Source organism: Plectropomus leopardus, chromosome 3, assembly GCF_026936395.1.
Source record: "Plectropomus leopardus strain MGB_pleo_1.0 chromosome 3, ASM2693639v1, whole genome shotgun sequence".
NCBI lineage: Eukaryota > Metazoa > Chordata > Actinopteri > Perciformes > Serranidae > Plectropomus > Plectropomus leopardus.
In genome coordinates, this window is record NC_142178.1 from 37,182,376 (window position 1) to 37,209,240 (window position 26,865).

At 41.0% G+C, this 26,865-nt stretch overlaps 1 protein-coding gene across 12 annotated transcripts in view; it reads right to left on the bottom strand.

Moving 5' to 3' along the window:
• Window positions 1-26,865, bottom strand: part of LOC121942442 (calcium voltage-gated channel subunit alpha1 Ab) — a 180,269-nt gene that overhangs the window by 65,852 nt on the left and 87,552 nt on the right. For 9 of the 12 annotated variants that reach the window (XM_088074917.1, XM_088074925.1, XM_088074916.1 and 6 more), the window contains exons 18-26: window positions 25,254-25,360; window positions 23,075-23,228; window positions 18,412-19,007; window positions 17,023-17,330; window positions 15,839-15,971; window positions 15,505-15,634; window positions 12,969-13,028; window positions 11,524-11,630; window positions 552-651 (exon numbers count right to left, since the gene is read on the bottom strand). In XM_088074917.1, coding sequence (XP_087931043.1) covers window positions 552-651; window positions 11,524-11,630; window positions 12,969-13,028; window positions 15,505-15,634; window positions 15,839-15,971; window positions 17,023-17,330; window positions 18,412-19,007; window positions 23,075-23,228; window positions 25,254-25,360 — 1,695 coding nt within the window. The remainder of the gene's footprint in view (window positions 1-551; window positions 652-11,523; window positions 11,631-12,968; window positions 13,029-15,504; window positions 15,635-15,838; window positions 15,972-17,022; window positions 17,331-18,411; window positions 19,008-23,074; window positions 23,229-25,253; window positions 25,361-26,865) is intronic. The other 3 variants (XM_088074934.1, XM_088074933.1, XM_088074918.1) reach the window with 1 other exon arrangement.

The window sequence follows — 26,865 nt, forward strand, 5'->3', positions numbered from 1 at the left end:
GGGTTCAGTATCTTGCCAAAGGATACTTTGACACGTGGAGGCATCGAACGCCAACCAGCAGCCTCCCACTGCGTGAACTACGTGCTCGTCTGTGTCATTCTGTCACTGAAGGTAGTTCTCATCACCCTGATTTTTTTTTTAAGTGATCGTTTTTATGATGTATTTGGTTTGAATGTGTTATCAAATTATAAAAAAAGAGGATTTTCCACCATGACTGACAGCTGTGTGTACCAAATGACGCACTTGGGTTGCTCGTGATTGGTCCGAGGGTTGTTTTGGCGGGAACTCTATCTTGGATATTTTAACCTCACTTAAGCAAAGCAGGGGCATTGTCCATCTTTATATGCAGTCTATGGTCCCACTTCAGAGGCTGTGTCTTTTTAAGAATTTAATATATTGTGATTCACCAATGTCTGCAAACAATTCACCTTGTTTGTCCTCCAAATTCTTGCAAGATAAGGCTTCTGTGCCGCATTAAGAGGAGCCGAAAACTAAACCTCATGTAAGCAGCCCCTGAAGTGAGATGCACTAACAGACCCACTGAGTCTTACCTTTAACTTGGGGAGACGCTTGATGGTCTTCAGAGGACGCAGCACCCTCAGCACACGAAGGGACTTAATTGTACTGATGTCTTTGCCCTTGCTGCTCCCCCTACAGGTCAGCCGAAGAACAACAACAGTGTCAAAGGACAGAGAGCAGAGTGGAGGAATGACAATATAGAGCTACTATAAAGGGCTCTTACTGCACCCTCTGAACTGATGAATTATCTTAATCATAACCTCTGCAGTGAAAGCAACACATGACACTTGCAGTAGTCTTGTATAAAAAAGTACAAAGCATCAGTTTAGACAATCAAAGCTCTTACAGTCTCTTCTTCTGCAGAAAAAAGAAACTTTTGAGTGCACGTCAAACATGAAACCGGTGGGAGTAGGAAGCGATCAGTTGCCTGACCGTTTTGGTTTCATGGACATCAAGAAGCAGCATCATCATTTGTTGTAATCTTCAATACAATAAACATTCACTCATTCCATATCGACAGGCATCTCCCGGCAGAGTGCCCAGCCAAACCTCTTTCTTTCTTTTTCAGTGAAGCACGCTGTTCGGTTCTTCGGAAGAAATGGTTTTTAAATGTTGAAACATGAAGCGTTAAGTACTATGGCTAGGATTATGTCGATATAATCCTGAATTTGGAAACACTACATGAACTGATTCTGATATGTTTCACATAGCTTCCTTTCATTTATAATCAGATTTCATTAAAAGGTTTTTGCTTTTTTTTCTGCGGGTCAGGATTGCAACCTGAAGCGAAGCACACAAATACAGGAAACGGACGCTATGTGAGACTCTCGGGGACATGTGATGCCGCTTGCAGAGCACGACATCACATGTCACAACACAAACAAACACGTTGCACCAATGGCGTCAAACGAGCCATGAGAGCGACCGCAGAAAAAACCAAACAAAAAAAACGTTTAAGGGTCGAAAGACAAACTCCTTTGTTCGTGTGTTTTAATGCGCTTACGAACCCCATAACTGAAAATTCTGCTCATGATTTGTACGCCCATAAACCAATATCACTGAGGAAAAATTGTGGTGTCAAGGGAGTAAATAGCCAAGTTGATCTTTACTGTAAGTGGATGGGCCATTTTCAAAAAAACAAGGCAGAAGGCGCCTGGACGCCTGCCAAGCCCGAGCAGAAGAGAGGTCGTCCATCAAGGCTCGCTCTTTAACTATGAACTCAGTTCCCGTGGCACAAAACGTAAGACAATTCAATTCAAGGCTGATTGATTGAGTCTGAGCCTTGGAAGTTCTATGTGTATGCATGTGGGGGGTTGCGTGTGTGCGCATGTGTGTGTGTGTGTTTATGTGTGTGAGAGAGAGAGAGTGAGACTCAATCGATAATCAATAGGCCTTCCTCCTTTAAAGTTGAGCAGGACTGAGGTCTCTCTATCAGTGCAGCTTGAGAGTATTAGAGTAAAGCCCACTAAGGCCATAGGTGTTAGGAATTAAAAACATCCCTACACACACACGCACGCACGCACGCACGCACGCGCACACACACACACACACACACACACACACACACACACACACACACACACACACACACACACACTAGCATAATAATAAGGGCAACAGCTCTTTGAGTCTCGCAACTGATGCACGAGTGTGTACTGTATAGTGTACTGTTTTAGCATCCTGTCAGCCCTAATAATCATACGTATGCCTGAAACAGAGTGTTCCCTAAATGGCAAATTGAGGTAATACTCCGCAGACAAGATCTATGTTTTGAGTATCAAGCACTCAGCACCTGTAGGACTAAAAGGTGGCTGTAAAAGGCTTCTACACCCTCGTCCTTCACTGAGCGCAGCGGCTGTTGAAAGCTGTCTACAATGGATGCCAACAGTCGAGGCTTTTATGGTGGAAAAAAAGTCCACAGAAATGTCTCAAACTGCTCCTTCTGCACTTTGCTCCATAATATGTTCTGCATGTCCTAAAAAGTGTAAGGCAGGGGTACTCAAAAATGACAAAAGGCCAGGGGCCAGTCGCAACAGCGCCATACATGTTTCTAGGATTTATGATGTTTCTGCTATTTCAGGATGATTCTCAAGTCTAGGACGTGTCTTGTATTTTTGGATATTTCTAGGATTTTAGGATGTTTCTCATATTTTAGGTCATTTCTAGGATTTTAGGACATTTCTTGTATTTTATGAAATTTCTAGGATTTTAGAGTGTTTCAACAGATTTAACGAAATGCATGTGTTTGGGAAGTACTGAGCACAGGACTGGATAATTGAGACTTGGATTACTCTAAACTCTGTTTTAGTATAGTTTTCAAATATGGACCCCTATAACTTGAACTCACTAAGAATTTTCTCTGTTTTTTGGATTCCTCATTCACTAGCGGCATGTAAGAAGTTTTCTTTTCAAGTACACCATACTGAGGGTTTCATTTCAGCGAGACGCAATGCAAAATAATCAGACAATACACTGCATTGGATAATCAAATATGCACGTGTATGCATGCGTGTACATTTTAGGAAGTTAGTTCTTTTGCACATGACCATAGTGCTTACGTGACTACTTTCAAGACAGATGATAAAATAAAAGGTGATGCGCAAATTTTTCAATCTTGTAAAATCCTGTCTTACCGAATTATCTGCTTTATTTTACACATTATTTAGTTACCTAAACAAAGATTTAGCCAAAAGGCTAATTCCATCTGTAGTGTGGGTGAAACATGAACTTGGATATGTAAGTATTAAGCAATAGTAATACAAACAGTTATTTTGGCACCTGATAAGCCTTCAAACTCATCGTCATGTCACTTGCAGTGAACTTCTTGTACTGTATTTCGTCTTCTTACTGGTACATGTGGAAATACACCCACACTGATGCAACCTTTTACATTTTTAGTAGCACTAATCTTGGTCAGAATGAGAATTGAGACTCCAGACAGCCAGTTTTCCAACAAAAGTGCCACCGTATGTGCACCTGTGCAGAACTTTTTTTTTTTTCAACTGGGAAGCAAGCAGTATAGTAGTCTTATTTTGGTAAAAAAACAGTTAATGTACTGAACACAAGGATAACGGCAAAGTTTGTGTTTGTGTTATCCTTTGAATCACAAGAATTCAAGCCAGCCACAGTCCTAAAAATACAATGTTCTTACAGCCACCTTTTTAACTCTCAGGGTGCTACTGTTTAAGTACCAAAAGATAAGACTGTGGGTGGAGTATCATTTTGATAAGTATGTGTGCATCACTGATTATTTGCAAAATCGGGGTCATGTCTCTTTTGAAGAAAACCTGTGGGCATCAAATCAAACCCATCGACGAAACCACAGCGGCGTTAGGATGACTCTCTGTGGCATGTGGTACGGTGGTGAAGAATAAGACACGATACGGCGAGAATGAGTACGAAACGACCAGAAGAACAAAGAAAGAAAGAGAGAGAAGCCAATTTGATCCGGTGGTGGAGAGCAGGGGACAGAGCGGAGGAGGAGGAGGAGGAGGAGGAGGAGGAGGAGGAGGACAGAGGAAGAACTTTACCGGGTGCTGCTCCTGTCGAGTTTCACCGAAGGTGGAGACAGCGAGAGTCAGTGACAGCGACAGAAAGAAAGACAGGGACAGAGACAGAAGAGGAAGAGGAGGAAGGAGTGGGGAAAACACATACAAAGACAAACACACACACACAGACAGACAGAGACACACATTGATAGAGAGAGACCGACAGGCACAAGACAAGAGAGAGGGGGTTTGGTAGAAACAGGGAAAAATACATTCATATGAGAGACAGACAAAGAAGGAAGGACAGCAAGATGGCCATATCTGCTGAGAAACCCCCCACTAACACCCTTACTGTATACACACATCACTCCTTCTCACTCTACCTCCCCCTCCCTCACCCATCTCCTGTCTCCATGACAACTGGACAGGATGTCTACATACCTGTCTTCTACATTTGAGACCTGCACATACTATTTTATACCAAAAAGCACCAAAAAGGCCAACTCTAATAATGATAATAAAACGTACCCATATTATATGTTAAGTTGCACTGTTGTTTATTTTCTGTATGGTGTATTTTAGTGTCATCAGTCTATTGTTTATTGGATTGTCTTTGTTTTAAGGCTTTCAGACTGCAGACATTATTAAAAATAAGGTTTAAATTTACAGTTTTTATACAATTTGCATAAGTTTACATCTAAGTAAGCAAATACAGTGCATTAACAACATGTTCTCAGTCCCAACCCGTCAAATATGCAGGTCGGTCAGTGGCCCTTTGCGTCAAAAAATGATGTTCTATGTACACCTCTAGCATTAGTTTTGGATGTGTCAGTTTACGCTTGTAACATGTACAGCGTCTTTTTTAAAATTAGCCTAGGTTTGGGCACCAAAACTACTTTAAAGTTAAGTCTTTGATACCTGGAGCGACATAGCTTTTTTTTGTTCTGCTTTAAGACACATTTTACAAGTATTGTAAGCAAATTGGTGCAATTTCATTTCAAAAACATGGGGAAAAAAGGCTTTGAGCGTCTTAATAAAAAATGTTTAACAAACTGCAGGAAATTGGTAGATTTAGAAAATTATTTTTAAAAGCTATAGGAAAATAAATTTAAATTTAAGTTCACAGAAAAGCAAGTACTTCTTATACAGATGCTAAAAGGATGCCTCGTGCATTGGTATTAATCGCACGTGACAATGGGGTGTTACAAAGCCTCAATATTTGACGACCTGGGAATGAGAGCGGGCTGGCACTGATATAATCTGAAAGCATAGAAAATTAAAAGAAAACTTTTTGTTATCTGTTATACTCTATATGGATAAACGTGTTGGGCCACACCTCTTAATCATTGAATTCAGGTGTTTCATTCAGTCCCATAGCCACAGGTGCATAAAATCTGGATAAATGGGCAAAAATTTCCACAGAAGAGTGGAAGCTGTTACAGCTGCAAAAGGGGGACCAACTCCATATTAATGCCTATGGACTTAGAGTTGGACGCCATAAAAGCTCCCGTAGGTGTAATGAGTAGGTGGCCCAATAGTTTTGTCCAAATAGTGTATGTTATTAATTGTAACAAGAAGAGTAATAAAGTATTTTCTACAGGGAGTAATTATGTCAAGTAATACATTACTTTTTGTCAGTAAAGACACTAGAGATCTATAATAAGAGCCCTTGTGTTAACGTGGCCCCTGGCTGAAACTGTGGATGTGCAAACCCTCCTTCCCTCCTGGCTGTCTTCTGCTGTGGCCTGCTGCACTACCAGCTCTATGAAGAATTACCTTCACGGTTGGAAGAGGAAACTCGATTGCTGCATCCATTTACACCGATCCTTATCTTATCACACCATAATGATCAATTAGACCGGGCCTACAGCACAAATTGCCCTCATTAGATCTGCAATCATCTAGTGGGATTTTATCAAAGCTCTTTTGCATGCACATCTGCACAGGGGGAGGGAAAAGGCGTTAAATCTTTACAAGTGGTCGGTTCCAGGTTTTCTTGACATGTTAGCGCACGTACACTCAGGACAGCAGTCATGAGTGAGGACTCAAGAAACCAGGATTTGTGTGTATTGTCCCATACACGCACACCGTCAATAGAAGGGAAAGGCATTCTCACACAGTACCGCGACTGCATGCAGCTCTAAGTCAGTGGTTCATTCAGCATTTATTTGGAGGATGAAAGGTGCCAGAAGCGCAGTTGTTGTTTTTAAAACCTATAGAAATATGAAGCCATTGCACTCTGACCATGCTAAATGTCCTCTCTGTACAATGGTTCTGTGATGTATCTGCTTTGAAACAATGTCATGCGTCAAAGTGAGATTTCAAAGGTGTGTTTGAAGACTTCGTCCCTGTATGCAAAACTGTACTGTAGCTCAGCCCTGGAGCAGATGGTGGGAGCGAGGAGAGATGGTGGACAGAGAGGAAGTGTCGAGGGAAGAGGCAAAGATGAGGGAAGCGATGATGGGAGAGCGCTCTAAAAAAGGAACGGAAAGGGCGATTAAGAAGTGAGGGGGTGAGGGAGGGGAGTGGAGGGGAAGGGGACCAGTGAAGGAGGGGAGGAGGCATCCTTAGTTCGGCAGGGAGTCATGCTGTGGAGGGTGCAGCAGTGGAGTGATTTTCAACTCGTTTTGTGCAGTTGCTGCTTGGTTCTTTTTTTTAACAAAAATGATATCTAACTTTGATTGAACAGTTCCACTTTTTGCTGTGTTTTTAGGAGCTCATGATCTGCCTGCCACCAGTGTTACTCTTTCTGGGAACCTGGAGCTGCTTTGATGGTTTGAATTTGTAATTTTTAATCACACTGATTGACTGACACTAATTTAAAAGGTCCAGTGTGTAAGATTTAGAGAGATTTAAAAATCATCTTATTATGTTTTGTTCCATTTCTGCCAATATATTCCACTAAATCTTACACACTAGTCTTGTAATTAAACAAATATTTATATATTATTGTTTATATTAAAAAATTTGTACTGATAATAATCTCAATTTTTCAATTTCTTATTTATTGCAGTTGTTAGTACCGGTACTATTGGTAAATCTGATACAGTAAGTGAGTGAAGGTTCATCACTCATGAACTTTGACACAGGTGCAAAATGTTCAATCAAAGTGAAATACACCTTAAATTCATACCACCTGTCTCCTGATAGTTTCTCCTTAAAAAAAAACCTGAATGTGCACCTTCCTCATCCTGCTTGCTGCTTGATTTATTTTTGCTGCTGTTGGTTTCCTTGAACACTGTTCACTCTGCATTTAGACTGCGAGTAAGTGCATTGTTTTCATACTGTCCAACAGCCAATATGAGTTTGCTTCCCTCGCTTAGAACCAATGGCTGTACATGTTGTTGATCGAAAAAATTATGAGGGCAAACAGGTTTTCAGATTATCAAGAAAGCAAGGCAGACATTGTTACCATTGGCTGAGGTTTCTGGTAGCTGGCAGTGCGAACACATAGTGACAGTGACATTCAGAACAGGACCATAACTTCTACATGTTACTAAAAACAGAGGTGTCATGTGTTCAGACTGAGTGCGAAGTGAAGTCACTAACACCGCTGACTGTGCTGCGGTGCGAGATGTCTGCCTCTACTCTTTTTATATGACATGTAAAGTGGATCATTTCAAGGCACTGTGGGATAACAGGCAGCAAAAGAGATTAACCCAAAAATTTTAACGAACTTTGCGAAAAGTGGCGGAGGTGGAGCTGCATCCATTGCTCTCCCTTGCTGGCAGCATATGCACTGAATGCAGCTCAAAATGAGACTGATCTCAAAGTTAACCAGGAACCCCAAGGTCTTTCAACAGTGTCTTACCTTTTTCTTCTTGACTATTTACATTTAAGTGAAGAACACAAACAACTTTGAGATTTCTTTTGCTCAAGTTAAAAGATAAACATTGTAATTTTCTATTTTTTTCTTACCATCAACAAAAAAAATCCCCTGAAAAGACCAAAGTCAATAATAAGTTGAACCTATTATCCTATCCTATTATTATCATCCTAATATCTGTTACACATTTATCCAGTCCCATGACTTCTGTGCGTCCAAACAATTTTGTCCAATCACTGCAACTTTTGGCAAATTTTACTATTTAAAACGGGTAAAATCCAATTTCATTGGAGAGCTACATGCAGCGTATTGATTCGCTCATCCTCTCTATCTGTTGCAAGTTGCAAACATTGCAACTTTGAGCGCAGTATTTTTTGCAGTAAAATCTGGCATTCCAGGCTAAAACAATTCCCCAAACAGCCTGCAAAATACTGAACAGACTGTTTATACAGCCTCAAAACACATCCCAAGGGGCTTTACAACCTGTGCAAATTGACAACATTCTGTGTCCTTAGATCCTGCAAACCTCCCAAAAAACTTTGAACTGGGGGAAAAATTAAACAAACCCTCTTTTCCAGGATGGACTTATGTGTTGGACTAAAACAAATGCACGTTTTACTCATATTTGGGTCAAGTCTGTCTTAAACTACTATGCCCAGAATTCACTAGCCTTTAAAAAAAACAAACTTATTTTTATGTTTTTACATAGGGCTATCCGGAGGTATTGAGAAATACACCGACATGTCATTTGTTTTGGTCTTTTCATGGAATTTGATCACAGTAAGAAACATTTTGAATAACCCAAAAGCAATTTCAAATTGCACATTTTGACCTCAGTTCATGCCACCTCAAGCAAAAACTCATCTATTTGTGTCACTTGTGTTTTTCCATTAGCTTTTTGAGCAATGGCACCACCTCTGAAAGTTGCTTTGCATTCAATCTGAACACACTTTGACAGTAGCTATTAGCTCTAAGGTTCACAGAACATGTTAAAGCACATTCTTTGCCTGTGACTGACCGAACATCATCATTAATGTAATAGTTCTGAGTGATGCCGCCTTTTGCATCACCGGTTGTGTTCAGGTTCATGCAGTCACCAAGGCAGACATGCACTGGACATCCACAGAGCTGAGGAGGATGCACACACAAGCCTCTTTCTCTCTTACTCACTCTTTTGCTTTTTTTTTTATAAACACACACTCAGTCCCTCCTTTTGCATATATCATACATATTTAATACATATGTATTTATCTATATACTGCCTCAGCATAATGACAAATCATTCCACCCACCACACCCTGCCCCAGCATGCCTCCCTCCTTCCCTCCCACGTTCAGTCTGACTTCCCCGGGTCGTGCAGAGGAAGGAGAGTTAAATACCTGTGCCTCCGGGTACGTTAACATGGTCAGAACGACGGGATGTGTGTGCGTGTTTGAGTGTGTGGGTAAAGGAAACAGAGCGGAGACGAGGCGATGAACCCTGGTGGTGTTCCTCCCCGTGGCAAACAGATAGCCTGGGCACTTAAAGGGTTAAAGGTGTCTGGGGCGCCCTCACCCCCACGGACTGACCGTCAGGGACCTCCAGCCCGGAGAAAAGGGGAAGGATGAGGAGGCGGGAGGCAGGAGTGTGGATGGGTTGGAGGCAGGATGTTGGCATTAATGGTTGTTGGAGTGGTGGGGCTGAAAGGTGTGTGTTGGAGTGTGGAAGGGCAGAAAGCTTAGTTATGGACTAAAGGGGTTAAATTCAGACAAGGGTGGAGGCTGGGGTTGGGTGGGGATAACAGCAAGCTGGGGAGCAATGGGTGACACTTGTTCCAAACATACAGCATGCAAATTCAAGACGATGCAACAACTTCTCCTGATATAAACCTTCAAATGTGGTGAGGAGAAATTTGCACCTTTTCCTCTTCCTCGATTTACAGAAAAAATGTCCTCAAAATTATATTTAAAATTAGTATGACTATATATTTTAAAGTATTTGTACAGACTCATTATTATTTTGAAGCACTTTTTAAGTCGTTTCCTATTTTTAACCTCTTTTTTTCACCAACTTTTTGGGTAATTTTCTTGTATTTTTTCACTTTTGTTGGTCACTGCCTTTTCCACATGTTTTTGAAGGAAATCAAGCCAATTTGCTCACGTTTCAAAGGGTTAACTAGCAAAAGTGCCCTATATGCACTTGCGCCATGCATTTTAAACCATGCCCTAGAGATGATTTGAACAGGGCCTTTAGTCTTATTTCATTTGCACTGAAATATCTTGTTTTTTTCTGGCAAGAAGAAATCGGATTGACCATGAGGTACAAATTCTGCATTTAAGGAATTTGAAGAAGGTTAATAAAGTGCCACCAAAATAGAGATGCAAATGAATTTGGAAGCAAGTAACACTTCACTGTTTGCTAAAGCATCAAGGTTGTTTGGAGAATTTTTCCATTGTTTGTTGTTTGGAGACTTCTCATTCTCTTTGCTGTATGTTAAGAACAAGAGGGGTGTAAGGGGGACAAGTTAGGGTAATCCAGTAGACGCGCAAAATGTTATGATAGAAAGGCAAGAAGCTCTTATGAAAGAGGGTGTTGAAAGGTATCTGGAAGGAGGTGAAGGCAACAGCAGGAATCAAAGCTGTGGAGGGCCTGAGGGGAGTGTTGGTAAGCAAAGGTTTGGGGGTTCAAAGTCAGGGTTTTAGATGCAAGAAAAGAGGAAGGGATGACTCACGGCCTGGTTGGTGTAATTATCAGAGCGGCATGGATTAGGAAATAGGCGACACAAGGGAACAGGAGCAAGGAAGATTGGGAAAAAGAAAATGTTGAGAAGGAGCAGGTGGTGTTTTATCATTTATTAGGTCAGACATAAAAGGGGAATGATACTTGGGATTGAATTTGAAGTGACTGTTTCAGGCAAGGTTCGGGGTTAGTGGGGGGTGAAAGGAGGGTGAAGACAGTGTAACTACACTCTAAAAACTAATTTCAGTACTTTAGGGTTCCTTACTTAAATCCAAGAAGTTAAGACATTTGTGCAGGTACCATAATAATGGTTTCACAGGAGTACCTCAGGGTACCATCTGAGGTTCCCCTAAGATTGCAGCATCAAGAAAAGCATATCACAAGGAGCCCTTTTCATTTTTTTAGAGTGTAGGTGAGAGGTAGGAGGTGATCATCCAGGACTTTAGGGAAAGAATTAAGTTAAGGATCATGGCTGGTGGTGGTCCAGATGAAGGTGGAGATGAAACATAGAGAAAGACCTGCTGATTCGATGCCACATGTGTTAATGACCAATGAAGAGATAGATATGGAAATGGTGAAAGGGTAGACTGCTGCGGGAGGGACATGAAGAGTCAATGACAAGAAAAGGTTAAAGACAGAAAGAGAGGACCAAGACGGACGAAAAAACAATAAAACAAAGAAATGACTAGAGCAGGAAGAAAGCATTAAAAGAAAATAGAAGAAGAGTTTAAGTACACGAAGGAGAAATGGACAGAGTAAGAAGACAGCAAGAGGAGATAATAGAAAGACAAGGAGAGGAGGGGATGATTTCTAAGTACAGCACGCTGAGAAAGTAGGAGCGAAAGATCAGCACTGCCTGGTGTATCGGATGTACAAGGCTGGGCGACAAGGGTCTTTCTGTGGATGGTGTGTTATGTGTGTGTGTGTGGGTAGTGGTGATGATGAAGAGGAGGGTAGGGAGGGGGCACTTACGTGAAGGCGAAGGCCACAAGAGCACCACTAACCACTATAAAGTCCAGAATGTTCCACAAGTCGCGGAAGTAGGAGCCCTGATGGAGAAACAAGCCCAGCACCACCATCTGGAAGACACAGAGCACTCTGAGTAAAACTCGCAGAGGCATACACACACACACACACACACACACACACACACACACACACACACACACAGTAACATATACAACACACTCACATTGCCACAAAAAAAAGCAGCTGTTTTTTTACCGAGACATTGTTGCATTTCCTTCCAGGACAGTGCAGCAAAAATCTGTTTTTTTTTTACCACAACATCACTGCATTTCTGCCGGGATAGTGCGACAAAAAGTGGTTGTATATTTTCAAAATCGATGAAGTCGATGTCACCGAGTGTTGTCATGCAACTTCTCCTCTCGCGATAACATTCCAACAAGTACGACGATGGATGTTCAAACCATTGGCAGATTTATTTCTATTGCAGCCACTGCACTAACCGTCATTACTTCCAATCAAAGGCAGCGTAGGCGCGTTATGCCTGCAATAACGAGCGGCCACGTATGAGGGATTTCTGGGAGGTGATAGTCCTCTATTTCTCAGAGGAATTGTGGATTCAAAACTTTCGGATGATCTGCGATGTGATAACACCTCTTGCAGCGCCTGCTGCATCATGAGTTAGCCAGTTCCTGCCAACAAGCACATAGCCAAAGCATATAAAAGTGGAAAAAGTGTTTTCATTGCAGTTTTGGGAAATTTGGCTTTTTCGAATCGCCTGAAGTACCACCTCATGCAAGTGCAAAAACTTATTTGCGATAAATGGGAGTTTTTCCAAAACTGACGTGTCCATATTTTACATTCACAGTTTGAGGGTTAATCGAAACCCGCCTATTGCTCCGTTTCCTGCAGGGATATCGCCATAAAAAATGGCTGTTTTTTTACTGAGACATTGCTGCATTTCTTTTCAGGATAGTGTCACGATAAGCATTTATTTTTTTAATGATACATAGCTGCATTTCCTGCCAGGATAGTGCCATAAAAAGCTATTTCTTTTTACCACGACATCACTGCGTTTCATGCTAGGCTAGTGCCATGAAAAGCTGCTGTTTTTTTACAAAAACAATGCTGCTTTTCCAGCAGCACCACCCTTAACCTAACCGCAGTGTTGTTGAAACATAATGTTACAACATATCCGCGAAAAAATAACATACAAATGTAGCATATCTATGGTTTGCAGAAGCGTACAATGCCAGCATTTTTTTCTGGCGACTGGGTTTCTCACAGACACACAAAACAAATACACAAAATACACTCATAACCACAAACAATAATATTAACGATAACATACACAGAATTAAAAGAAAGACCTACACAAAAAGCACCATCACATTTATGCAAAAGCAAACGTGTCAAAACACACACTCACACATACAGTGATACTTCGTTACCTTGATCAACATTTCAAATGTGAAGACGCCTGTGAAAATGTAGTCAAAATAACGCAGCACCTGCAGAGCCAACACAACACCATGAGATATAATTATCATACTAGAGCGAGAAAGAGAGAGAAGCAGAACGATGAATCAGTGAAAGAGAAAAAAAAACCTCAGAAACACAGCAGGAGAGATTAACAAAGAGAGAGAAACAATCAGACACCAACCAGAGCCTAATCCTAATCTTAATCCTGCTTTCAGTTTCTATTTTCAAACTGCCATTTCACTATATCAATTTGTCATATCCAATTTCCCTTTTTAATGTCTCTCCGATTAATGTAAGAATACATGATTATTAATAATTTTTCAATTTCCTTTTTTTTCTGTGTAAAACAATCCTCCGTGATCATGAGCAATCATGGACAAAAAGGGAAAAAAAACATCGCTGTGTCTTTTACTGCATCAAAAGGTTAAAGAAGACAATAAGTGGATTTTGAGTGAACTCAGATTAATGTTCAGAATTAAAAACATTTTTTTTAAAAACCCTGCATCCTTGTGCTGATCCGGGATCTATTTTAGATTGCCAAGTCCAGTTTACAGGACTAAAGGTTTAAAACTTATCATTGGCCCCTTTCTCAGACAGAAACCTGCATCATGAAACTATTCTCACATAGTCAGACCTGTCTCCACGCTTGTTTTCATTGTGCATGAAACAACAACAACCTCTCAGTTAGCATCTTACATGCTAAAATGTCTTTTAATGTTTGATGTGGCGCTTCTTCAACAAAAGTCCCCTCCCCAGCACCACAGGGTTTCCCACACATTCATTTATCCGTGGTGACCCGCCACAGTTAAAACATCTGTCTGACCGTTCATTAGGAGCGCTGTTGAAATATATGCACTGTTTAGCTATTCATGGTCCACACTCTTGGTGTGCAGTAGGGATGTCATGGCACCAAAAATCTAGTAGTCAGTACTGATACAATCAAAATTACATGATACTCAATATCAAAGTCAAAACCAAGGTGTAAAAAAACCCCAAAAAACAATACGTGAAGTTTAGACTTCATCTCATGTGTGTTTAAGAAACTTTTCTGCTGATATTTAAAAGTGTCTGCACAAAACATATCCTGCATTTCTGAGATCTCTAACTGATCTGAAAATAAGGTCATAATATTTTATATTTATTATTATATTAAATATTTATATTATATTTAAAAAACCTACTGTGCAGTCAGACCGTCTGACAGACACAGAGCCTTGTTTGCGTCTCTCTGAGTGAGACAAAGTTTAGGGAGGTGGCTTTGCACTGGTCCTCAGCAGTAATACACCAACTGCCCCCTTCTCTCGGTCTATAAAGTACCGCTGCTTGCAGTTTTTTAAAACCACACGTACAGACGTAAGAGAGCTTTCCATGTTGCGTGCGTAAGAAAGGACGCGTGTGCCCAAAGCACCACACTGCTCCAAAGTCTACAAAACAAAGTCTACACTGTCAGAAAAAAAGCCTCAGATAATGGTGAAAAAAACAAATCTAATCCAAACTCTAGACTAATTTTAGATAGTCCACGGTGGTCTGTGCCACCGGCATGAATCTAATGAATTCATAAAAGAATTCTTCTTCTTCCTTTTCTTGTTCTTCTTCTTCTAAATCATCTTTATGAACTCCAAATGACGGATATCCGTCGTAGAGACGGACAACCTTAACCCATGTGTTAATATCGGTACCTACGCTACTGCAGAAAAACAAGTATCGGTTCTGGTGACATCACTAATGCGCAGAGCGTACTCTGGGCACAGATGGAGCAGCAGAACATCCGGCGCATCAAAAGCAAAACTTTCAAACCATTCATTCTGCTGGGTCTAAAAGTTTGTATTCCCTCGCAGAAGCTGCTCCTCTCATCTCATCGATCTGATTTGATCAGCTCTGAACAGATTGTCAGATCGATTATCCACCCTGTGAGCCACAAACTGCTGCTGAGGAAGAAAGGACTCATGGAAAGCTGCGCCTGCGCTGCGCTAACAGACCCGCAAACACCCCCAAATTTAGAGAAGGCACATAAAATGACAGACAGGGACAAAACCTAAGTGTGGAACTATGATGGTTAGCCAGAAGTCTGACTATGTGAGACTATAGCTGCACGACTCTTCAACGGAAAACATTTACATTTTCCACAAAACATTTTTCTTGTTAAGTTCGCTCAGAGCTTGACCCAAAACAGCTGGTTTTCATATATCATCCAGCACGAAGCCAAAGAACTGTCAAATGATGCCATCTGTGATGTTATTAAAAAAACTGTGAAAATGACTGATTACGAAGAGACATGTTGTCCTGAAAATACACATAAAAACTGTCTACAAGTGGTGCTGCTATACATACTGCAAAACCTACTAATTTTACTTCAAGACCAAAGTCTAATCCTAAACTGACCTCTGTTCAAGTGAAAATTGCTTTTCTCATCCTCATATCCTTGGGAGACTTTTCATTTTTGAGAGGATGCGGACACACACACATTCACAGGCGGACAGAGAGACACACAGAGCAATGTCTCACATTGTTTCGCGGTGAGTCAGGGTTGACGGGGTCCTCTGCAGCGAGAGCGATGCTGCTCATAGCGATGACAGACAGGATGCTGAACTCAAAATACTTCAGCGTCAGGATGTAGTGACAACACTTTCGAAACCTGGTGCAAATACACAGACGCATTTCCATGTTGACACACACGAAAAAAGCACACAAAACAAACTGATTAAAAATTTCCAGGCCCAGAGAGAAGAATGCTCATTTTCAGTATCTTTTCTATGTCCTCAATATAGAACAATGGTTTAGAAGAGTGTTTGAGGGTTACCACACACACACACACACACACACACAGAGAAATACTCACGGGTTTGTGGTGGACATAATGAAGCAGGAGCTGTAGGGAGGCATAGGTTTGGGACCGTCTTCATCTCCTCCCTCGTCTTCCTCCTCTTTCTTCTCCTCATTCTTCTTCTGGTCGGTGTTGGCGTTCTTGTTCACTGAGCAAAATAAACAGAGAAAACAGAGGAAGAGGAGTGGACACAAAGATGGACAGAAAGAGGTCAGCTTCACCAGAGCGAGACAGTGAACACATGAAACACATCCGCCAGCGTTGTTTCAAGAAATAAACTGAATGAGACTGGAATCACACCAGTGTTAGCCAGTAAAGTCATGTTTTCACATGTCAAAGCTAATCTCCTCTTCATGGGGAACATTACTCAGCGTGTGAAAACAGCTGAGGAAGAGCTCTGTCAAATGAGAAAATTAATCAAGTGACACTGCCCATGTAATAATAATAATAATAATAATAATAATAATAATAATAATAATAATAATAATAATAATAATAATAATAATAATTTCAGGACAATCAAGTCACCTTAAAAAACAAAATATCGGAGAAAACAATAAACAGTTAAAAGGAATAATAAACAGGTTATCGTGATCACATATAAATATATATTCTTCAACATGATTCTTTAATTTTTTTTAGCAGTTTTTTAAATGTTTTTCTCCCTTTTTTTAAATGCAATTTTTTTATTTTTTTTTATCTTTGCCTTTTTGTGTTTGTTTGGATTTTTTTTCTTTTTTAGGTCATTTTCTTATGCTTTTTTTTTTACTTCTTGCTAATCTCTGGGTCATTTCTTCTTAAGTTGCTCATTATCTTTTTGAAAGAAACCAACCTTGGTTTCAAAGGGTTATTCAGCATCAAGACACATCGTGGGATTTATTATTTAACACTTGTTTTTGTTGTGACACACGACCCAAACCCCTTAATCTCAAATATATGGGCTTCAGAGCTCAAGGTGGAAATCTAGCGCTCAGTGGGACAGGATCACAGTAAGTGGTGTAGTCAAAGTATTGGGACAGGGCCTTAATCTCATAACATCCACCCCTCTGCCTAACAGGATGCATGTCCAGAGAAGTACTAGCCATCATTTGTGCACAGCAAGTCCTCTACTTTCAAAATATAAAGAGATTTGTGACTCACTTTCGTAGTCTGCTTATACCCTCGTTTCCACATGCCCGATACCCCGCCCAGATGCTCACCTTGCAGGATGGCGTTGGTGGAGGGGTAGGGGTAGACAGGTGGCATGTCTATCTTGGTGTACTTGGGTTTGGCCATGCTGGTCAGGATCAGACTGTCCATGCTGTGGAGCAGGGTGTGTGTGTCTGCGTCACGGCAGTTCAGCAGGTTGTTGACGTGGTCGGGATGGTCAGGGTGATCCGGTGGGAGGGCGTAGGGGTGCTCGTGGGCACTGGCCAGTTTGCTGTTGTTGCGGAAGTTGTCCAGGTCCTCGTTGTACTGCTGTATGGGTCGTGTGGTGGAGAGGCTGGGCCCGGTGCTGTGGTGCTCCCTGAGGAAGGAGGAGGGGAGGAAGAAGGTCATATTTTCAAAATGTTGATAAAACACAATTGCGAGATGACTGTGTTTCTATTCAGTGATTTTGTGCGACTTCTCCTCTGGCGATAACATCCCAGTAACCATGGCGATGGATGTTCAAAACATTAGCAGCTTTATTTCTATTGCAGCCATCGTACCAGCCGTCATTATTGCCAATCGAAGGCATCACAGGAATGTTAAGCAACTGATAATGGACAAGCAAGCCTCTTATACGTGGTAACGGCCACATAAGAGGGATTTCTGGGATATATTAGTCCACAGTTTCACATATATATTGTGGATTCAAAAGTTCCGGATGATCCGCTCAACTTTTGAGTTGTTATGCGATGCAGTAACACCTCTTCTAGAGAGAGCCAGTTCCTCATGATCATAGCATCATGTGACCTATAAAAGTCAAAAAAGTGTTTCCATCGCAGTTGCAGAAATATGGCTTTTTTGAATTGCCTGAAATACCACCTCATGCGAGTGTAAAAACTTTTTTGCGATAAATGTCAGTTCTTTCAAATTCACGCGTTTCCATTAGGCGTATTTTATATTTGCAATTTCAAATCGCGCATTTTGAGGATTAATGGAAACCTGCCTGCTAACACCAGACGTAGCGCCATATTTCACAAGATGTGCACTACTGTACCAACGCGTACAAAACATGGTGTTAAACAGTGTTACTTAACTGTATTGAAAGATGCAGAAAAGGATGTTATCAAATTGGAGAAGTCATTAGCATCTTTGCAACTTCAGGGAAAGTGGTGCTGGTACTGGTATTAGAATTTTTATACCCGGCCCTGCCTCTTACAAAACAATGAAGACATTTTTCATAGAAATATGTCACCACATCACCTTTTCAAGCGGAATCCAAGCGTCCCGGAGTCTGGTACACTTGAATTCAGAGATCAAATGACCTGGAGTTTGGGGTCAAGTGTAGTTGGATCCAGTTCTCTAATGTTTCTTTAAGATACACTTGAGAACCTTTTAACACTTGTCAGGTTGTAATTTGAAACATAAACAAAGAGAAAATAAACCCCTCTTTCACTCACTTTCTGGTGCGATGTCCTCTGCTCCTCTCCTGGTTGCCATGGCGATGCCGTCTCGTCTTCCGTCCTTCCCCTTCCTCGCCTTTCTCGCCCTCTCCCTCCGTCCCCCTGGATCTGTGTCTCCTGCCTTCCTCCCCCTCCCTGGCTGCCCTGCGGTGCTGCCGGGACCTCCTGTGTTCGTTGGTCACCTCGACCCCCTCGCTGTGGTGGGGCGACACGCTGCGGGCCTCCCTGCCCTCCCTGTTCCTGCAACGGTGGCCCCGGTGGCTCCTGTGGCTGTGCCTCACCTCCCCCTGCTGGGCCTCCATGTTGCCCAGAGACGTGCAGCTGAAGCCGTGCTCCATGCGGGTCTCCGCCTGCTGACCTGTCTCTCCATTGTCAGGCGTGACAGTTTTCTGATGGTGGTGATGATGGTAGTGATAGTGGTGCGCAGCTCGGCGGTAGTGGTCAATGTCCTGGCGCCGGTACTCCTGGTCCAGAGGCAGCTCCCCAGGCTGGGTCTTGTTGGTGTTGTTGTTGCGGTTGTCCTGCGGGTTGACCACCAGCGGCCGGTCCAGGTGGGTCTTCATATCACCACGTCCTTTCCGTGGGTACGACACCTGGATCGGGGTAATAAGGTAGCAGATACGATGGGTGGGTGCTGCTAAAACTTCAGACACATCTTAGAGGAAACGCATATTTTTCTACTTACCCCATGTAATATAGAGCCATGCATGATAGTTTTGGTTGAGTATGTTTTTGGTTTTGAGATACTGTCCTCTAAAGCTTCTGCTGCCATGCAAATACAATGCAATCAGAAATGTGGTGCTTAAAGGAATACTTCACCTATAAAAAGATCAGTTTTATATTGATTAATCATGCTGTGGGACCTTGAATTTGTCAAGAAAACTTTTCTTATATTCCTCTATAGAAAATGTTATTTATTATTAATAGGAAAACTATATTTAAACATCCATTTAAAAACTTCAGTTGAATCCAAGAATCCAATTTAACCAGTCATATGTGCAGTACGTCCCAAATGTGTACAATTTCTAGGCTGGATTTGAAGAAAGCATACTGCATAAGTTCGGTCAAAGTTTGCAAGTGCATGGTTTGACACATTGTTGCTGTTGTTAAAAGGTCCTGTGTGTACAATTTAGGGGGATTCAGTAGTATCTATGGATGAAGATTGCAGATTGAAATCAGCTGAAACTTCCCCTGGTTTCTTTAGTGTTCATTGTTCAGGAGGTTTTCACAGGGAGCTGGTGTCTTCTTCGCCATAACAAATGGACTCAGTGATTAAAATTGGAGGAAACACCTTATAAAGCAGCTTCACTTTTAAAAAATCTGTGTTTTCTAAAACTTCTCCTCATGGAAAGGGTGCTAACTATGGCGGCTGTTTTATAAGGCAACGAAAACCCAAAAATTATTTTCAGGCCATTATACATGACAAAAAAACATACTTATAACATTATATACCATTTCTATCTTTACGTCCCCTCTAACTCCGACAAACTGGACCTATAAATGCAACCTATCAATAAATCAGTGTGTTTGCAGTTTGGCTAATTGATATACAAATGGTCATTTTGTGGGAGAATTATTCCTTTAAAGTATTCCATTTAATATTCTATTTTATCATTACTATTTTAAGATTTTGTTTTGGCATTTTTTGCCTTTTATTAATAGAACAGGCTGGGATTGAACCCGGGCCGCAGCGGAGGACTCAGCCAATATTAACATTTTGAATACAGAACAGCAAAACATGTCCTTATTACCTTGGCTTCACTTTTCAGTGAAAACAGTTCAGTGTCTTCTGTGGATTATCTACAGCAGCATGACACTGTTTCTGTTTCTAATGCAACTTTTTAAACTCTGTGAGCACCACACTTCTGTGACAGCATAAATTTTAGAGACTGTTAATCTCCAAAACTGAGCACATGAAATTTATTTTCATGGCAATTGCAATATATCTATTGATGATTTTGACAAATTGACCCTTTGGGGACAGTTTTGATTGGTGGAAAATGTAACGCCATCTCTGCATTCAAATAAACAACTATGAGATGATGAATTTACAGGTGAAGTAAAGGCATTTTTTCAAATGACAGTATTATTTAGATGATGCAGAGATGGACCGCAGTCTGTGGGTGAAATGTTTACTTTGGTTTTGCACTTTTAAATCTGTTTGTACCACTGAATGACAAACGAGCATTTTTGCTCATTTTGGACAAAAAACGGATTGGGTTGGGTTGTAACAGCAGAGCAGAGGCTCATCAAACTCAGCAAAATATATGTGAAATACTGCATTTCCATAGTTATTAGGCTGCAGTAGCAGCTAAAGCACACAGCGCAGGCCAACTTTGACCTTCATTTAAGCAGCTTATACCTCACTAAGAGTTCAGTTTATCCAGAGTAAACCCCAAAATTTCCAACACTTGCACAAAATCCCCACCAGCCAGGTTCCCTCCCCTGAGCCACAGATATACACAGTTCACCATTTTTGGCTCCACATGAACAATTTGAAATCGAAAATTGTCATGAATCTTTTCAGAACCACAAAATGGCAAACAGCTCCAGCTGTAAATACACAGTTTTCTGAGCCATATCCAGTCGACTCCTGATCATCTTTTGGATTTCTTTTTTCTTCTTTTTTTTTTTGAAGTGCGTTTCACTTCGCCCCGCTCCAATTCTTTGAGTCTGCTGCTTTCTTTGGGTACAGCTCTGGATTTCTCTGCATGCCCCACTTTAATAATGCATCGCTCCCAAGCACGCAGCTTCAAGCCGTCCCATATAGCAGCGGCTAGCGCAATAATAACACTCTTTCACAGGCTTAAAGGGACATTACACCCTGGAAAACAGAACCTCTGTGTAGTACAGCATGACCCAGAATACACAGTGGGCGAAAAGCAGGTCAGGCTCTTGTGTTAGTCCAGTGTTTCCTCCGTGGATCTCGACACATTACATACAGATGGGCTGAAATGTAATGTAATGTAAGAAAGTGGTTCAGCTTACTAGTTGAAACATTCAAATCTGTTTCATCTCTGTCCACAGCTGGCATCACACATGGATGTGGCTGATCATGTCACGGTGCACTTACACTTCTGCATCACTGCGGCGGTGTGAGAGGCTGGAGGTCAGCAAAAACCAGATCACCAGCCGATGTTAATTTGCTCTTTTTCTTTTTTTTTTAAATGATGGGATGTCAACATTTCAAATTAATCAGTCAACTATGCTTTTGACCATTTACACACATCAGTCTAGGTCGATTTTGCTACTCTTCAGTTTACACACTTTTGACAATTTGGCGACTCTGACTAGATTTAGTGACTTTTCAAACCCTCTTAGCGACTTTATTTCTGAAAAGCAACTGCGACAAATTTAGCAACTTATCCAGACCACTAAGGAAAAAGAAAGAAACATATTCACATATAATATATTTGAATTAATTCCCACTCATGCTGATCAGAGTTTAAAGAGATGAGAGTCTCTCTCCTTCTTGCTGCGCACCAGCACTGCACACGCAGTGAGCGGGTGTGGCAGACGGGAGAGGAGGCGCCGCCGCTCGCCGCGCTGTGGTAGTCCAGCTGTGACTTTCTATGCTCATGTTGATGTTTTTGCTCTCTGGAGGGTGGGCAGAGGGCGCTATGTTTCTGCATATTAACGCTGCTAGCCCGCTGTCTAACAACAGCGCCAACATAACATAAAATAATGCAACACAACTCAAAACTTTCACCACCTCTGAGTGGACTGCTTTGAAATGTAGCGCTAACGCTGACTGAGTCAACGGAGACTAAAAAAAAAAGCCTCTTGCACCTCAGGGCTCATTTTGCTTTATTTCTTTTTTAACTTAACCAGTTAGTTAATGGGTGTTGGGCTAATGACAGCAAATTTAACCAAAATCCATGGATGTTTGACACAACACAGCAAAACAGTAGTAACATGGCAAGCGACCAGTTTTTCTTTAAAAGGTTTTGCCGATTTTTAAAAACAAAATGTTGACTTTTTTTTTCTTTAAATATTAAACCGTTTATTAAAGCCTAAAACTGTGAAAACAGAAATTATTGTTGGATTTTCACTTCCGATAGTCGTTGAACACATCATGTGTTATTATGCAGGTTTTTGAAATAAAATTCAATGACTCTTAAAAAATGATCAGAGTATATTTAGCTTTCCAAAACCTTTCAAGCCCTGGAAATTGCTATTTGAAAATTCCATGACTTCTCCTGGTTTTTCATGACCGTACAAACCCTGTTTTGGTATAAGAAAAGTCTTTTTCTAGAAAAGCAGACACTTGAATCTCAATAGCAGCACCATCAATGGAGATTCAGATTTGCATGATGGGAGATATAAATATTCGGGCCTCATGCTCAAATCATCTTTTGGACACGAGGCAAGAATTATGAATTCTATTAATATTTGACTGAAAAAGTTTGATATTTGTGCGTCCACTTTCTAAATTAAATCAGTTGACATCCAAGAGTTGTTCATGTGCTGATAGATGAAATGATTTTCAGTGACGTGCGTCTAATGTCTAAAACCACAACTGAACATGGATGGTAATGTCCCTTTAAGAGGTTAAAATGATATCTACACATATTACAACAAATATTCACCATATATATCAGGAGTAAACTGCATATATATGTGTATATATGTGTCTTTTATGCGAGGGGGGGATCCTCACCTCTTCCCCTTCCCCTCCCACCTTCCAGTCATCCTGCTCCAGCTCGTTGTAGAGCGCCTCGCGACTCGTCATCAGGTTCTGACGGCGGATCTCGCTCGTCCTCTGCTCCCACACCGACTTGTTGCCCTTGGCATGGTTCTTCTGCTGCTCCTTACTGTTGGGAGGTGTTGAAAACAGGGAGAGAAATCAGAGGTGAAGGGGAGATGTCAACGAGGGAGAAAAGGGTTTGATGGTGAATAACAAATGATCAGAAATGAATAAAAACAGCCAGAGTTTAAAAGAACAGAAAGAACTCAGAAACTAATAAATTAAACATGGCTATAAAAGTATACTTGAGGTGCAATTTCAATGTGAGACAAACTAACAGTTAAAAAAGTGTGAATGAAGAAAACATGAACTGAGAAATTGAACAATTATGTCCACAGAGCTCCAGTCTCACCAGCAGTTCAACAAACATGCAGTGTTTTCACATTGAATATGAATTACACTGTCCCCTGATTAAAAGCATTAGCGAGTTTAGGATAAAAGTTTTTTTTTGTGTTCCAGAAATGACATTTGGAAAAGTGAGATTCAGCTTATATCTGAGGACTCTTCATGGAAAGAAGGCAATGAGAAATTTAAAAAATGGCCCAAAAATAAGCAAGAAATTAGTAAAAACTTACAAGAGGAAAGAAAGGGAAAAACAAAATGAGACAAAAAAATGACCCATGAGAAAAATAAAATAAAATACCCAAATATTTTTTTTCTGTAACATAATTTTATAGTTTTCTGGACATTTTTTTTTTGGATAATATATCATAATCTCCCAACATCTCATTCACAAGTCACCTTCTAGTCACCTTTTACTGTTGACTTTCTTTCCTCCTCTGCAGCAGTTTGTCACTCGCGGGATGAATAATTGATCTGTTGATCCGCTCACAGCTGATCGGGTCACATCAACGGATGAGCGGAGCGGTTTGTAGATCTTTGTACGTGACGGTAAAGTTTGAACTCTCTATGCGTCTGATGTTCTGCTGAGATGCCTCTGCCGCAGGTGCGCTATAAATTACTGAACAGTATATATATCACAGTAGTGCTCCTCATTAACAGTCCAGCTCCAAAAACCTAGTTGTGCTGGCAGATGATTTAGTTGTGACGAGTCGCCACAAATAAAGAATTTGTGGGAAACCCTGAAATATTTAGAGCATAGTCTAGTGTACTGACTTTGTTTTTTCTTCTCTTATATTTTCTCTTGTCCAGAATCTAGATTTTGTTGTCTGGATTTGCCTGCTCTTGTGAACTCTTAGTAATCTAGGAAAGAGCAGAAACATATAGAAAGCGTCTTTTGACACCTTTAAGGCAGACTTTCACTTGTCCCAAAACCAGCTGAGTTTAAGTTCTTTCAGTCTTCTAGTTTGGAAAATCACCATGTTGAGATACATGATTGAAAGAAATGTTATGAGCTCATTCTCCAAGCTTAAAAGCACCATTAAGACTAATCATCCACACTCCTGTTCAGTGACTGACAGGTTAGTATCTAACTGACAAGAGAGACTGTAGCACAAAACCACCAGCTTCTAATCTTGCCATCAAAGGCTCGCTGCAGCGACTGAAGAGTCCGGTGACTTCTAAAGGAGCAGCAGGGTTTTTGTGAGCATCATTTTTGAAGTGTCCTATTGTCAGCGTTTCTGCTGCCAGGAGCAGATTTTACAGACTGTCCGCCTCTCGCTCTTCTTCACTTCACAAAGCCCTGAATCTGTTCCTTTCACTCCCAGAACAATCGCTTAATCATATTTTAGAGGATGAGAACGCGGGGAGAGTGTGATGGTGGGTGTTTGTGTGTGTGTGTGTGTGTGTGTGTGTGTGTGTGTGTGTGTGTGTGTGTGTGTCTGTACGTGTGTGTGAGTGTGTGCAGAGTGTACATGAATGCCTGCCAATCAGAAATGTTAGGAAAGACAGATTTGAGAAAGACGTAGTGCTTTCTGTGTGTGTGTGCAGTTTTACAAAAAGAGAGAGAAAGAGAGACTTTTTGTGAGTGTGTGTGTGTGTGTGTGTGTGTGTGTGTGTGTGTGTGTGTGTATACCTGGGTGTGCCCATGTGGTTTTGGGAAAAGTTGATGTTGTAAGGATACGTGTTTTGTGTGTATTAATGTTTTAGATGAGTGTGTGTGCAGTTCGTGAATGTGAGTGTGTGTACTCACGCAGCAATAGACAGGTTGGCTGCTGACAGCGGGCTAACCTCTGCCACTTCCTTAGCTTTCTGCATTGCCGTCTTCTGATTGGCTGCTTCCTCCTGTTCCTCCTCGTCCTATTGGATACAAAAACATTCATCTGAGTCGCTCAGTCTCTGTGTGAAAGGTCCAGTGTGTGAGATTTAGAGCGTTATATTAGCAGAAATTGACTATTACATGATAAGCCTGTTTTCAGTACTGTACAATCACCTGAAAATAAAAATCTTTTCATTACAGGTCCCAGATGCACCGCCGTGTTTCTACAGTAGCCAAGAATGGACAAACCAAACACTGGCTCTTGATAGGGACACTCATGTGTTCCTGACTCTGCCACTTAAGTTAGCAGCCCCTCCACAACAAGTGTCATCATAAAAAAAAAAAAAAATTAATGTGAAAGTGCTTTATTAAGTGTTTTTATTGGTTTAAATCACCGGATCGTTTTTTTTTTTTTTTTGTGAAGAAGAGACTTCCAATAATTTGCTCCTAGATATCTAGATATTTAGTTGCAAGAGAGAAAAAAAAGAAGAATTGCAGAATTTCTATAGTTATCCAAGATTAATAACATTTCTAAATAACATTTTCTATTCCATTATTTTTTATAAAAATGCTTTGAAGTCCATATTAACATTATTTAGAATTTAATTATGACAAAGCATAAAGTGGGCATGTTTGTAAAGGGGAGACTCATGGGGACTCACAGAACCCATTTTTCTGGAGATCAGAGGTCTAAGGACCCCTGACCAAGCCGTTTTTCCATCACCATTATTTAAGCTAGATTTGGAGTGTTACGCAACCCCCTTACTAAGAAGCTAGCATGATAAAGTAAGATTTCTCAGGTCTTCTAGTTTCATATGATACCAATGTCATAACTTTCACTTCAAAACTCAGCCCAGTAAAGCCTCTTAAAAATGAGAAAGTTGGCTAGTGATTAATGCAAAAAAAAAAAAAAAAGGATTAGCAGGTGTTTAGTTAGTGGCCTGTCTGCGATAATCCAAACTAGGTTGGAAAAACACTGATTTGTAACATTAAACTGCTTTATTTGGTGTTTTTACTGGTGTAAATAATTGGGTCCATTTGTTTTGGAGAGAAAGACACCTTTGCAGATAATTCGGCTTCTGGTGAAAACCCCCTGAACGTCTGGATCACAAAAACAGGTGAGCACATATTAGCAGGAGCTCACTGCAGACAGGCCTAACAGCATGGGAATATCACTGATCTGTGACATGAAACTGCTTTAGTCTGTGTTTTTACCGGTTTAAATCATCTGACCAGCTGGACACTGTTGCTGACCAGAACAGAGTGACCACAGTGCACAGGGGATAAGGTGCTAGTGCGTTACCTTTTTAAACATTTAATGGCTTGTGGGAGGCAGAAAAACGTCTATCTTTAGAGAATAAAGGGGAGCAAATTGCCTCTGGTCACCCACAATGTTATTTGCCTTCTTCATCGATCTGTCTCTGCAGATGCAATCCAGATTTGGTAAACTGTAACGACAGCCAGTAAACTGTTTACTGGCTGCTGTTACCGTTCTGCTGGCAGTCTTTTTCGGGGCCTCTGCAGCATTGCCAAACCAGCAGATGAT